Source organism: Amphiprion ocellaris, chromosome 17 (genome assembly GCF_022539595.1).
Source record: "Amphiprion ocellaris isolate individual 3 ecotype Okinawa chromosome 17, ASM2253959v1, whole genome shotgun sequence".
NCBI lineage: Eukaryota > Metazoa > Chordata > Actinopteri > Pomacentridae > Amphiprion > Amphiprion ocellaris.
In genome coordinates, this window is record NC_072782.1 from 18218120 (window position 1) to 18231713 (window position 13594).

Sequence of the window (13594 nt, forward strand, 5' to 3'; positions counted from 1 at the left end):
TCTGGTATAGAAATACACCAACTAGACAGGCTGAACGGGTTACAGCGAATTCATTAAACACAATACTGTTTGGTTTATTTAGCTTCAGCTCCCGAGTTAGTTTTGTTTTAGTCTCTTATAGGTCCTAATAATACCAGCTAATCACAGTTGGTTAACCCTGAGATGCATAACTGGGTCATGAATGACCCGCTGAGGTTGTTTTTTTGCAATATCTTTGTAATAGAGTTTTTATCATTTCATATTCCTCAAAACACATGCTTTTGATATTATTTCATTTACATTTTTAAATTGCCTTTAATACTTTTAAAGAAACTAATATTTCTATTCCTACCCCAAGCTCTTTATCATTCATAATATCATAAAAGAGATGGTGTAATGTAGTGCACAAACTTGGAGGAAAAGAGGGGAAAAATGTCAACAAAATAGATGCTGACATTCTTCCATTGCTGTTCTGTGTAATGTTCTTCTTTTTCAACTGTCAAAATGTTCAAAATCCATTATAAAGTGGAAAAGAAACATATTTCAAACATGAAATCACTCTTATGTGAACCAAAATATAATACAAACAATAATACAAACTATTATTCTTTACTAAAATGACAAGAGTGTCATAAAAACATGTTGATTCTTATACGGGTAATTTTTGATCCACTTATGGAAGAGTGTAGGGTCCAGTCACTCGTGCATCTAAGCGTTAAAGCAGCACTACAATCCCAGTTACAGATGGCTAGTAGCTGCATAGTTAACTGAATCAGGAGTAAAAATGTGCATTATCACTTAAAGCTCAAATGATACAAAACAGTGTCATCTTTTACTAATGGCATTATTTTCAAGTTGAAATACAAAGGACCCAAGGTAGAAACTACTCAGTGCAACAACAGTGAATACACCTTCTGGAAAACCTGCGAAACAACACTGAGTACATCTAGAATCCGCAGTCAGCCTAATAGCATGAACATGGTTTTAAAAATACTACAGAACGTTTTCGGTTTTGGGCTGTATCTATCTGCATTTCCACATCGTGGCTCCATATGAGAAAAAATACTAGAAAAAATAAAGAATCTGAGTGGGAGACTTTACAAAGATGGGAAAGGATACAGGTAAATTGATGACCAGCTAAAAATGAGTGGAAACAGTTGCAGCATTAATCAGGAGGTATAGAATGAGCCATATTACCACTAATCAGTGTGCTACTTTCAAAACCAGTAAGTTTCTGTGACAACTCAAATAACATGAAGGACAGTTCACGACATAAACCTCTATTGGCAGCATTCAAGAAAAATCCCTTGCTTGCTCTTCGGGACAAAACTGCAAGATTAAACTTGACCAAGATAAATGTATTTGGCTCGTATAGAATCAAGCATGTTTGACATGAACCTGGGAAGGAAAAACACAATGAATGCATAGTCCTGACAGTGAAGCACGAAGGTGGGAGCATGACAGTATGAGGCAGCATGAGTACAAAGGCTGTTGGGAAGATGATATTTATAGATAACTCTACGTATGAATGTCTGGCAATATACCAAAAATACTTGCTGATGTGGTGACTCCCAGTCTGCAGAAATTTGGCAGAGGGGGAATATACCAATATGATAACAATCTAAAGCACATGTGAAGAGTACACAAGAAAAGAAAATTATTATGTGAATCTCCTTATTTTAGTTTTTTTTTCAGCAGTTTAGATGCTATAGATTTACTCACAGAATGATTAAAAAATCTAGATTTTCAATTGGAAAACAAGAAACACCAAGAAGTACCTGCTGTACTTCTATGACTACGAGCCTGGTTTTGGTAAGTTGTTGGTAAGCCAATAACTCACATCTGCCACCTGTCGATGTGGAGGACAGAAATTAGATTTCAAAGGTTGAAACATGTAGAGGTTCTTCTTTGTCCACTGGGTGTCGCCAAGGCCCATACAAAATGATTATAAAGCAGTTCAAGTAAGGTGGACACAGGCGACAAAAGCCTTAAGACATAACTATTACTTTGCCAAAACAAAATACCAGTCTGTGCTACACATTCACTTCTCTTTGAATGGTATTCAGGCCATGTTTTCTCATGTGCGAATGAATGTCTGTGAGTGTGTTTTTCGTCTCCTCTTCAAGGTCAATAGGCACAGGATCACTGCTGAGCTCCAGATGGCACCTTTGGATTCAAGGCTTGCAGCAATTGTATGTGCAAATTAAGCAGGACATAAACCATATGCTTTATGACAACTCAAGCACCATTCAGTCTATTAAAAGCTCCCCACCATGCAGAGATGTGTTTTGCTCAATCTTATTTTGTTTTGACCTTCACTGTGCAAAACCATTCATATGCAGAATTTAACACCAGCAGACCGTTTTAATGTTCATCCATGGGAGAAAACAAAACAAAACAAACAAAAAAACAGGTTCCTCCAAGCTAGTTATGGTTCATCAAATCATCTCAAACAAATACAGTGCTGAAACTGGGCTTTTTTTGGTGAGGGAGGAGAAGTGATAGATGTAATTTTTATTGTTGCAATCAGATGCATCAGACACACAAAAAAGTGTATTATATTATTATCTTATATGTTAAGTATACATAGTTATACACATTAATGATTAAACATAGAATTACAGGGTATAATTTTGTTTAAAATCAGATGAATCCGCATGTGGGCACGTATTATATTATTTTTCTGTTTACAAGTGGATGCACAGCACACAGACTCTTAGCTGAGATGAGGTGTCAGGTTAACAGCCTTATTTATAGCTGAAGATGCACCCCACAGTCACACACACACCACCACCACATGCACTCGCACCGTTTTTATTTGCACTCATGACCCAAAGTTCTTCCTTCAAACACACTTGGATTCATGCACTATCGCCAAAGAGGCCTGGAAAACTTTCTGATTACTGTCATCGCGACTGTTTTAAATTAAAAAGGAGATTTTTAAAATTAACGCAGAGTATTGCTAAAATTATAAAAACAACAGATACACAAATGTATATATGGAGCTTTAGGAATTTATCTCAAGTGAATGTAAAAAATGTACAAAAGAAAAAAAATGGCAACTGGAGGATAATTTTCCATAATTAAATCCTTTCCAGTGCATTCTAGCCTTCATTTTATATGAGCTATATAGATTTGGGAGGGACATATTTAGGTTTACAATGTAGGATACTTTCACTGTTATTTTAAGACCAAATAATGTTATACTACTAATAATACTGTAACTATGCTAAAGTATAATACACTGTCTATTGTGTTTAGCTGGTTCAGTTGATGCGGCAGTTGTATCTCCTTGCTTCTCTGCATTAATCTCTGTTTCATTTAATTCTGATGACTTAACATTGATCTCCTCTACTTCGGTTTGTTTTGTATCTGTTTCAGTCTCACTTCTTTCCTCGTCTTCTGCTTTGATGTCTCTCTCTTCAGCTGGTTTTGTGTCTCTGACAGCTATTTCCTCGCTGTCTTGTACACTTTGAGCTTCTGAAGGCCCAGCTTTTACCACAGCATTCTCAAATGGAGTAATATCAGCGGACGCCTCCATCGTTTCCTCTGCCTCTCCGTCGCCCTCGTCTGCAGTCTCTGCTGGTGATGCCGTCTCCTTCTCCTCCTCTCTTTGCTCTTTCCCTCCTGCCTCTTCTTCCTTCTCTTGTGTAATCACGTCAACTGGAGTCAGAGGTGTTAGATCCAGACATGACTTAGGAGAGGATGCCTTTTTCCTTGGTGGAGCAACTGGATGATTTGTGTCTGATTCTTGTTTCCACAAGTCCTGACCTGTATGCACAGTGACATTTTTCTCATCCAGGGTGGTAGGATGATCATCCTCACTTCCCCACTCTGTTTCCTCAGAGGGGAAGTCAAAGCTTGAGATGCTAAGTGGATCTACAGATTTTTCTGCAATTTTTTCTACTTTTATAGACACGCTTTTCTCTGTTTTGGCTTTCCATTTTGTTACTGTTTGTGTGTCATCTTCTTCTAGCGATCGAGGGAAAGGCTCTATATCGCATGGAGAAGAATTGGCACTCGACCTGAAGAAGTCTGTAACTTCCTCCTCAGAATGTGAAATCTCACCTTTTTCAGATTTGGTTAAAAAATCTCCAAATTCATACAAGTCTTGGGTCAATATCCGTGGTCCTTCCTGGGGGCACTTTTCTTTATTGGTTGGTTCCGTCTCCACCACTGGAGTCTCATCGATTAGAACGTATTTCTCTAAATATCCTCTAGCCTCACGGTCTGAATGCCTGCTGTGGAAGGACTTCTCAGAGGTCATACTTTCTGTGTCCTCTTCTTTTTTCCGGCTACCAGTTGCTTCCTCATACAGGTCCGTGTAAAGGAAGGCCATGGCTTTGGGGTCCTCCAGCAAAATGGGGTCAATAATTTTCGGGGGTCCTTCGGGTAGGAAGATTGGAGTCAGGATGTCCTCTTGGCTTCCAAACAATTTTGAACCACTTGGTTTTGAAGGAAGCCTGGATGGTGCACCTCTAGTGGCTCCTCCTCTGTCGACTGAGTCTAGATTTTTCAGGTAGTCTTCTGTACCACCGTAGAAGACTTCATCTAGAAGCTCACTGGTGATTTCCCCTAGACTGATATTGTCTGACTTGTCAGTATCCACACTTGCAGTGAGAGTCCTGCCTTTAGACTGAACAGGTTTGTCAGTGTCTTGGCTCTCAGCGACTGCCTCAGCATCTGGTTCCTCTTGTCCCTGTGCAATCACAGCAGGACCCCCTGGAGCCTGTGCATCAATCAGATTAAATGCCTCAAAGTAGTCCACATTTCCAGCAGCTGCTCTACCTGGAGGTCTGGGCACTGGAGCTCCCGGTGGATCCTTGGAACCTGCAGGAGGTGAAAGCTTGGCCGGGCCGCCTGGTGCCACATCTGATTCCAATGAGATTGTCAGGTCATTGTCATGGGTGTGATCACTGGCTTTAGCAACAGGACTTTCTTCCAGATACGACAGATTGTCCACCATTTCTTTGCTCACCTCTTCATCCAATGTGACCAGTTTAGGAGGAACAACAATGTTGAGGATTTCAGAGCCCTCCGACACCAATGTGAACAGCCGTTGCTCTTTATCTTCCAGAGGATCAGCCGGTTCCTTTTGGTCTCCTTCTCCTTCGGTTTTCACATTGGGTTGAGAGACTTCGACCAGCTCTGGCCGGCCTGAGATGTTCTCAGAGCTTTCTACCAGGACTGCCTTGTTTTTCTGACTGCTTACCCTCTCTTTAGTTTTCTTCCTTCTTGACATCAGCTCCTCATCCATGACAAAGATAATCTTTCCTGCTGGATGAGACCCAGGTGTTGCAGGCCGTACTGCAGCCTGAGAGCTGAGATCCACAGTGTGGTTACCAGCATCAGATGCCCACGGTGTGGTGCAGCGACTTGGGGTCGTTTCCCAAGCGATCCCGCTGTCCTCGCCTTGCATAGTCACCATAGAGAAAGAGGAGTCCATCATCAAGCACTGCATCTTAGGCCGGACATTGTCATCATGGACAGCCTCACGTAAACTGAAGGCAAAGCAACACAAACAAAGAAGCCACATTAAGCCAGCTTGTTACATTTGCTCTTTTGGTTTAGTTTTTTTTTTTTGCATTGAAGTCCATAAACCACTCATTTAAATCTAATCTCATAGATACCCCAACTTTGCTACGAGGGGCCTGTGAGATCTAATATTTGGCATAATTTGCATACTGAAATTGTTGTAAAAAGCTGCCTCTACTTCTCTGTTTGCAAGCAAGTTTTGCCCTCTGAACTCCAAGAAGTTTCTGGGCAATTTTTGGTCTTGTGCCTTTTTTCTCTGCAATCAAAGTCCTGCAGCTCTGTAGAAACAGAACAACCATGGCTAGACGGAGAAAGAATTAAAAAATGTCCTTTTGCAGTATGACACAGTTAAAACTCCAAAAATTATTCAGAAAAAGGAAAGGTATAGTTACTGCAACATTTTCTAATAGTGACCAATAGTAGGAAAAATTGGGAGTTCATATAGATATTTAACTATATGCATTCTTTAAAATATCTTCTACAAAACAGGTGTTTTTCATACTACTCTGCACATCTACTGTAGAAAGACATTTCATCATACTGAATGTATCTTACAGCAACTTGCTTTTGAGGTTTGAGGCCACATTTATTTAACTAATCTAGTATGTTTTATTTTCCTCTCAGTCCCTTTTGTTGCCTTCCTTCTGCTCTGTGTGAAAACAGCCTGCAGTTCACTTGAAAACATTCTCAATTTTTGTCAGACGCACAGTTTCTTGTTTTTTGTTACAGACTTCTGTGCAAATTCTTTATTTTTTACATTTTTAATTTTAATTTCGATAAAATATATCAATTTCCAGCTTCACTTATGTTATTCTCTGTCACAGATCCATACATTCAAAGACTGTCTGAAAGTTGAAAATGTGTCGATTCTTGTGTTCACTGTTTCTGGCTCTTATGAAAGGTGTAATTTTGGTGATTTCTAAAAAACAAATCACATGCCTTTGGTGCTCAGAACGTTAATTCACACAGATACAACCACATAGGAAATTTCACACTGCAGAGCTCCAAGTCCTGCTCAGCTACACTTGCAGTATAAACACACACACAGGTTGGTCGGTCACTAATGGAGTTTCCTCCATTAATTCCCCATTTTGTTTGGAAATACATCCAATTTATTACTGTAAAATAAACTGCTGCCTCTGAGCTACTGGGGATTTTGGATGAATGAAAAAAATGGATTTTGCTCAACATCTTCCTACTGTTATTAAAGCTATGAAGCAAACCCTATTACATATTTGACTGCAGCAATTCATCCAGAATACAAAATACCTGTTTCGAAGTGTCTCCACTTCATCACCAGCATCAACGTTTTGCCCAGTAATATCTTCAGGTGTCAACACTGTCATCTCAGCATCAACATCTGAACGTGCAAAATCCTCCGTCACTGTATCCATTGTTTGTAATGTCTTGGATTAATTTGCTTTAGCCTCTGCTCAACTCAGCGCCGCTCTGTTGATCACATTCTAAGCAAGCAGGCTTGAGTTGAGTTTTCATGCTCAGCGTAATCTTGAAATAGAAAACTATCCTTCCAGTGTTTCATGTGAAGCATTTGCAACATGTAGGGAGATTATTTTGTCATCTGTTCACACTGGATGAACCCTTGCATTTATAGTCCACACAATTAACAGGTTAATCTGGATTGATTTGCTGTTGCCTTTGACTAATTTCAACAGTTAAAAATGCAGCAACATTGAGTAAACGCTTCTCTCTTACTTTTCTTGCCAGGTCTATATATAATTTAGTGCTGGCGGCCTGTATCCGATGTCGAGTCTGTCTGTAAGTCTGTCAAAGGCAAGAATCCTCAAAGTGTTTGGTTTGGTTTTTAGTTGTGCAACATAATCTTCCATCAAGAAAACAAAATTGATAAAAAAGCAAGCCTGATCACCCTTTTCTGCTGTAATAAGCGTTTATGAGCTGCCGGGTTACATAAAATGGCTAAAGCTCAGTATTTTGTTTTATGAAATCAGTTTTTATTTACTTTGAGCCACGCTTCTATGAAAATGTCAGCCTCACACCTGTTCACGTCTGTCATGCAGTGTGACAGAGATACAACGTGGGAAGTGAAAGACTGGAAGGGACTGGGAGGGTTTAGTCAGCAGGTTGTATCTGGGCAAAAGTTCTCTTGTGTAAACTGGTCTGACATACCTTCTGTGAATCATAAACTTTCCAAATGGACATGACAAACATTGGCTAATACACAAACTTCGTGCTTATTGGGCTATAACACTGTGTGCACCAGCCAGGCAGATTAAAACATGACTATTAACAACATAATACTGCATTTAATCTGTAATTGGTTTAGTTTAACCAAGTAGAGGAAATGCTATTCTAACACACAGTATGTCCCTGGAAGATTTAAAGATTTCCCTGCTTCTAGTCTGTATATATATTTTTGGCAGTCTATCTATATAGTTTCTTCATAATGTAATTTTACTTTTTGAATATGAGATATAGAGTAGTATAACATGAAAAATTTTATATTTTTTGTTAATTAAATACAATTTTTAATGCAGAAAGTATTTATATTCTTTTTGTTGCTACTTTTACTTCACAATCTGAAGATTTCATCATCACTGGTGGTATCAGTAACTGTCCAGAAGATGGCAATCACCAAAAGCACATGGTGTGTTCAGATGTGCTGATACAAACTTATGTCTGGTATTAATTTTGAACATTTTGAATTAAAATGAATGATATGTAAAAGCAGTAAACTTGCTGTCTGCCTCTCTTAGGAGAGATGTTCACCAATATGTATATTTCTTCTAAAATAGGTCATTCTGTAAAATAAGCACTTTAGTTTTAGTACTTTAAAATATTTTGATGATCATATTTTTAGTTTTGAATACTGGACTTTGCGTTTCTACACTGTGGTATTACTTCTTTTTCTTGAGTAACTATACATAGTATTTTTTCCCACTGATCACTACTGTACGGTGGCCGAGAGGTGCAAACCAAATTTACATAATGCAAAACACTTTTACAACCTCCAAGACAAATTTACAAGCAACAAAACACTTTTACAAGTCCAAAAACACTTTTACATAATGTAAAACACTTTTACAACCTCCAAGACAAATTTACAAGCGACAAAACACTTTTACAAGTTCGAAAACACTTTTACAAATCCAAAAACACTTTTACATAATGTAAAACACTTTTACAACCTCCCAGACAAATTTACAAGCGACAAAACACTTTTACAAGTTCGAAAACACTTTTACAAGTCCGAAAACACTTTTACAAATCCAAATGTAACCGGAAAGGGAATGTCCCAACTCCGGGGCTGAAGCGGAAGTGATGACGAGGAGCGGCTAATGCACTCTGTCGATCTGATCTGCGCCATTTAAACACTCTAAAGACCGACCACACGAAAAACAAAACCGCGTCAATCGGTTCATATGTTCCCCACAAAACTGGCAAAACATCACCCGCTCGTTGTCCGTTGCATTAGCCGCTCCTCGTCGTCACTTCCGCTTCAACCCCTGAGTTGGGACATTCCCTTTCCGGTTACATTTGGATTTGTAAAAGTGTTTTCGGACTTGTAAAAGTGTTTTCGAACTTGTAAAAGTGTTTTGTCGCTTGTAAATTTGTCTTGGAGGTTGTAAAAGTGTTTTACATTATGTAAAAGTGTTTTTGGATTTGTAAAAGTGTTTTTGGACTTGTAAAAGTGTTTTGTTGCTTGTAAATTTGTCTTGGAGGTTGTAAAAGTGTTTTGCATTATGTAAATTTGGTTTGCACCTCTCGGCCACCGTACTACTGGCACTTTTTATGTTTTATACTACAAAACATCCAACTTTATCTGTATTAATAAGATTATTATTCCTTATTTAACAATGCATTTACACTTAATAAGGCACTTGTAAGAAAAAAGTTATATATAAAATACAACTAGTAATAATAAAAATTAAAGTATGTGTTGAATAAATGATTATAAAATTTGTGCATTTAATTTATCTTTAAATGAATGGTTGTGTTATTTTGTAGTTTTTTTCTTAATATATTTATAAAATCTTACCAACATAGAGGAAACAATACAGTGTATGTAAAGAAGATTATGCTTTATAAAATACGATTATAGTATGCTTTTTTTCTGTTCAGTAATGATGTAATTAAACATGTTGGTAAAACATGTAATAAATACTAAAAACTAAAGAAAGACTGTAATTTATAATAATCCAGCTTGTTTGAAGTAAACAGGAATATGTTTCTTACTGTCTTAGCCAGATCTGAAATTTTAGAAGGGAGCGACTCGCCACCTAAAGAATCCTGAAAAGAAATCTATCGAAGAATTTCTTAACACCAAAATCAGAAGTTGAAGGACACGCATCCCGAGTATCCACCCAAAAAGACAAACATTCAACCAATCATGTTGCACTGATGCAAGTGTGATGTGGTAAAACTGTACATGCACATAGAATACTCACTAAACTTAATTTTGGGACAAAGTCACCAAACTTTTACAGCAGTTTTGATGAGATTTGACAGTTGATTCTATGTAGTTTTTATGTCTTGATGACCACTGAAATTCCTGTTATATTTCTCTCATTTCAGTAATGAAATTATAAATTACCAGTGGATGTCTTTCCTAATGTGAACCTTTTCCATTCAAACACATCACAGCCTGTGTGGTCACCCCAATACCTTTAATGTTACCAGTACCTACATTAATCTGCACACCTCAGAGAATTAGTAAAATTAACTGTAAAATTCGAACCAAAGCTATATCAGTATACGATTTCCTAACTCTCATATTGACATAGTTTCCAACTAGCCTCTGTACTACAACAGCATGATAGAAATCCTGAAATTTAATTATACCTATTGATTTTTGTATTCCCTCTAACATTTTCAGTGGCCCTATCTTTTCATCCCTAAGAAAAATTTCTGGAGGTGCCCCTGATGTGGGGCGGAAAAAAACCTGAAACGATAATCTTGTTACTGACTGATACAGCTGCCAGAGGGCAAGATATGTACAGTTCTAAATTTTATTGGGTAAACCAGTGTAGGAGGAAGATTTGGCCTGACTAATCTTTAAACAGAAACTCAGAAGAAGTGGTTTTGAGGTAAGATGATATAAAACCCTGAGAGTACAAAAATAGCCCCTGTATTATTTTTTTTAAATATAAAGATATACGTAAACAGACTTTTTGTGCTATTAAAATGAGTTCAAGTGGAGGGTTATTCATTATTTTTGAACAAAAAACCCCAAAGCAAATAGGACTTTTTAGGGATGATAAAGCTGCAGTCTGTTTAGATTTATTACAGTAAATTTGTTCACTTCAGCACACTTCTCATGTACAAATTATATGGATAAAATAGATATTTTAAAAGAAAATGTAGTTCATTTTTCTATACGGAACGGGGAATGACTGGATCCAAATGTATGAAAGAACTGCTGAGAAGTGTAAAATTGCTTAAAGTAACAGTCTGCATGTGGTAAATTTTCAGTAAATAAATAAATTATACTAATTTATTTATTGTTTTTATTTTTAATATGTGTTGTTTAATTCAGGTTCTCGTTGTTACCATTGTATTTTAAATTATTACTATGATGTGATTAATGCCACTTTTTTTTTCCTCCACGGCGCATGTGAAGAAACGCTTTATTGCCAATTACGTCAAAATATCAGTGGTTTGCGTAGCGTGATGACGTCGCAGGTCTAACGGTCCCCGGAGCGGCGGCGGCTGATGGAGCGGATCAGATGAATGAGCTGCGGTGCTCACAGAGGACAGACGGCTGGAGATGAGAGAGGATGAACCGGCCGGAGCAGCAGAAGTATCAGCACCGTATCCTCACACCGCCTGAGTCCCGGTTTGGACGAAATAACGAGAAAAACGCCAGGAGGAGTCTCGTCATCAGCCTGTAAATCTGTGGTGAGCATCCTCGGAGCTGTTGTGATCTTGGAGGAGGACGGGACGTGATGCTAAAACTCGGAGCGAGCACCGACTGTTGTTCTGTGTTGCCTCCAGAAGCGGCGGAGATGAAGCTCCGTGTGGAAAGAAGATGTCTGTCACCGCCGGGCAGCGGGAAACGTCTCACTCGCGGCGGTGAAACTCTCTAATATCAGTCGGTTGGAGGCTCAGCGGGCGGCACGGAGGAGCCAGTTCTTACCAGTGGATTATGAGCAGTTGGACTGTAGAAATTGAGGCTGAATGTGGAGTTTTATGAGGCAGCGGAGTGTTCACAGCAAGCTAACACCGAATGGATAAAGCTAGCGTATTTAGAGACTATGCGCTGTTTTAAACAACATTTTCCCTCTGCCGATATTTTCTCTGTGGATTTAAAAGCGCAACTTCACCAGCTTAATTTGGCTGTAAATCACACTCCCTCTGCTGTCAGTCTGCTCCCGAGTTTAGCTCCATAATCCCGAGGAGTTTGGTTTGATTTAGCTAACGGGTAGCAGCAGCTGCTAGCGCCAGCGCTGCTGTGTGTTCTCGGTCATCATGCATGCACCGACACGTCTGCTCGGATGAAACCAACACCCAGCCAAAAAAAAGGAAAAAAAAGATGCACCCAAGGGCATAACAACAACACACCGAGCCATGTCGGACTGAGAGTAGCCAGAGTGGCTCCGCCGGCACAGCGACCGACCAGAGCGGCTTTAATCAGAGGGATCAAGAGCTGAAGCTAACCTCCAGCAGCTTGTTCACACCGTCATCCAGAGACCACCGACAGGATCATTTTCGACTCTACTCAGCGACGATATCCAGCTAAAATGGGGTATGTAACTGGCAGAGCGGCGGAGCCTGTAATTGTCACTCTGTTTTTGCCGATTTGTGGAGCGCAGCCGCAGGTTTTGAGCAGGACACCCTGAGCTCAGACTCAGCTGACAGCCCGGAGTAAACACCGTAGCTTAGCCACCCACCGCTAACTAAATGTCCTGCCATCACGTCAGCGCACACTAATAGTGAGTTAACTTTATTTAGATCGTACTTAAAAAAAAACACAAGGTTAACAAAGTGCTTTGACAGACAACTCAGAAGCAGGACACCCAAAGGGCAACATAACAATTAAGATAATGTTAAACCCCCCCCCCCTCCCAAAAAAAAACAATGCAATTTGACAGTAGTAACAAATACAAGTAAAACAGTGAAAGTTTTACTTTTAAACCTCGGTAGTCAAGTCACTACTAGTTATTTATACACTGTAAGAAAATCTTTTGCAAATCTTTTTTTTAAATACACAAAAATATTTTGAAAAACTGACAAAAGTATGCTGAGTTTACATCTAATGTAAAATAATATTAAAAAAAACAGTAACTCCCTATTTTTTTAAAGAAAATTTGAATTTTTTGACATAGAAGATGAAAACTAAATTCACAAATTGATCATATCCCCTCTTTATTTTAAAAAATTCTATTAATCCCAAAGGAAATGCTAGTGCCATATGTTGCTAAAAACCAATAACATGAGAATAAAACAAAAATAGCAAAGTGTTTATGGAGTATAAGTTAACAGCATTGCCCCAATAGATGTGTAATAGCTATGATATATATTTAAAAGTAAGCCAAAAGCTGAAACTAGCCTAGAAGAAGAAGGATCACTGAAACTGCTAGATTCATGTTTAATACTGTAAATATATTTGAAAAATTAGAAACAGAAAAAGAAGTACTGACTGTAATTTTTATTGATTTGTTTTAGTAAGAGACATGTTGTATGATTGCAAAAGTAATAAAATATTAAATGTGTTTTCAGCTATGTATAAGATCCTTAAGCAGAAGTAATCAGTAAAAGTACAATTTCTCAAATACAAAATAGCTATATCATAAAAATACAGAACCATTCCACAGTTAAACTATATTTTTAGGCATTTATTTTAAATTAAATCATGTGTTGTTTGAAAGGCTTTTTTAAAATTTAATGCGCAATATTGACATGTGTGAACTCAATGAAATTACATATGTTGTGTAATTAAAGCATATATTATGGAATATAAACAATAATGGAAAATTACTGTGTTTTATGAGCTGCGGAAATGTGACTTCCATTAGAGAAATTGTAACATTGTCATTACAGATTCATTGAACACGTTTAAAAATCCCACAATATTATACACAATACTTACTTACTTGACCAAATT

General features: G+C 38.1%; 2 protein-coding genes across 3 annotated transcripts in view; one reads left to right on the forward strand and one right to left on the reverse strand.

Moving 5' to 3' along the window:
* Positions 1-2472: 2472 nt before the first annotated feature.
* si:ch1073-398f15.1 (cardiomyopathy-associated protein 5) lies at positions 2473-7192 on the reverse strand. Its single transcript, XM_023273048.3, has 2 exons — positions 6784-7192; positions 2473-5480 (listed from the first exon to the last, which is right to left on the reverse strand). The coding sequence occupies exons 1-2, from the start codon at positions 6906-6908 to the stop codon at positions 3209-3211; spliced, it is 2397 nt and encodes a 798-aa protein (XP_023128816.2). The 5' UTR covers positions 6909-7192; the 3' UTR covers positions 2473-3208.
* A 3991-nt stretch (positions 7193-11183) lies between these two features.
* The window catches only part of LOC111570343 (homer scaffold protein 1), a 39904-nt gene continuing 37493 nt past the window's right edge, over positions 11184-13594 (forward strand). The window contains exon 1 of one of the 2 annotated variants that reach the window (XM_035949448.2): positions 11184-12235. In XM_035949448.2, coding sequence (XP_035805341.1) covers positions 12231-12235 — 5 coding nt within the window. In that variant the 5' untranslated portion in view covers positions 11184-12230. The remainder of the gene's footprint in view (positions 12236-13594) is intronic. The other variant, XM_035949449.2, reaches the window with a different exon arrangement.

What these genes read in the sequence shown, in the direction of transcription:
- si:ch1073-398f15.1 (XM_023273048.3), bottom strand. Translation starts at nt 6,908, where the DNA reads ATGGATACAGTGACGGAGGATTTTGCACGTTCAGATGTTGATGCTGAG. An exon ending in GTGGAGACACTTCGAAACAG is followed by an intron (nt 5,481 to 6,783) that starts GTATTTTGTATT and finishes CTTTGCCTTCAG; the next exon opens with TTTACGTGAGGCTGTCCATG.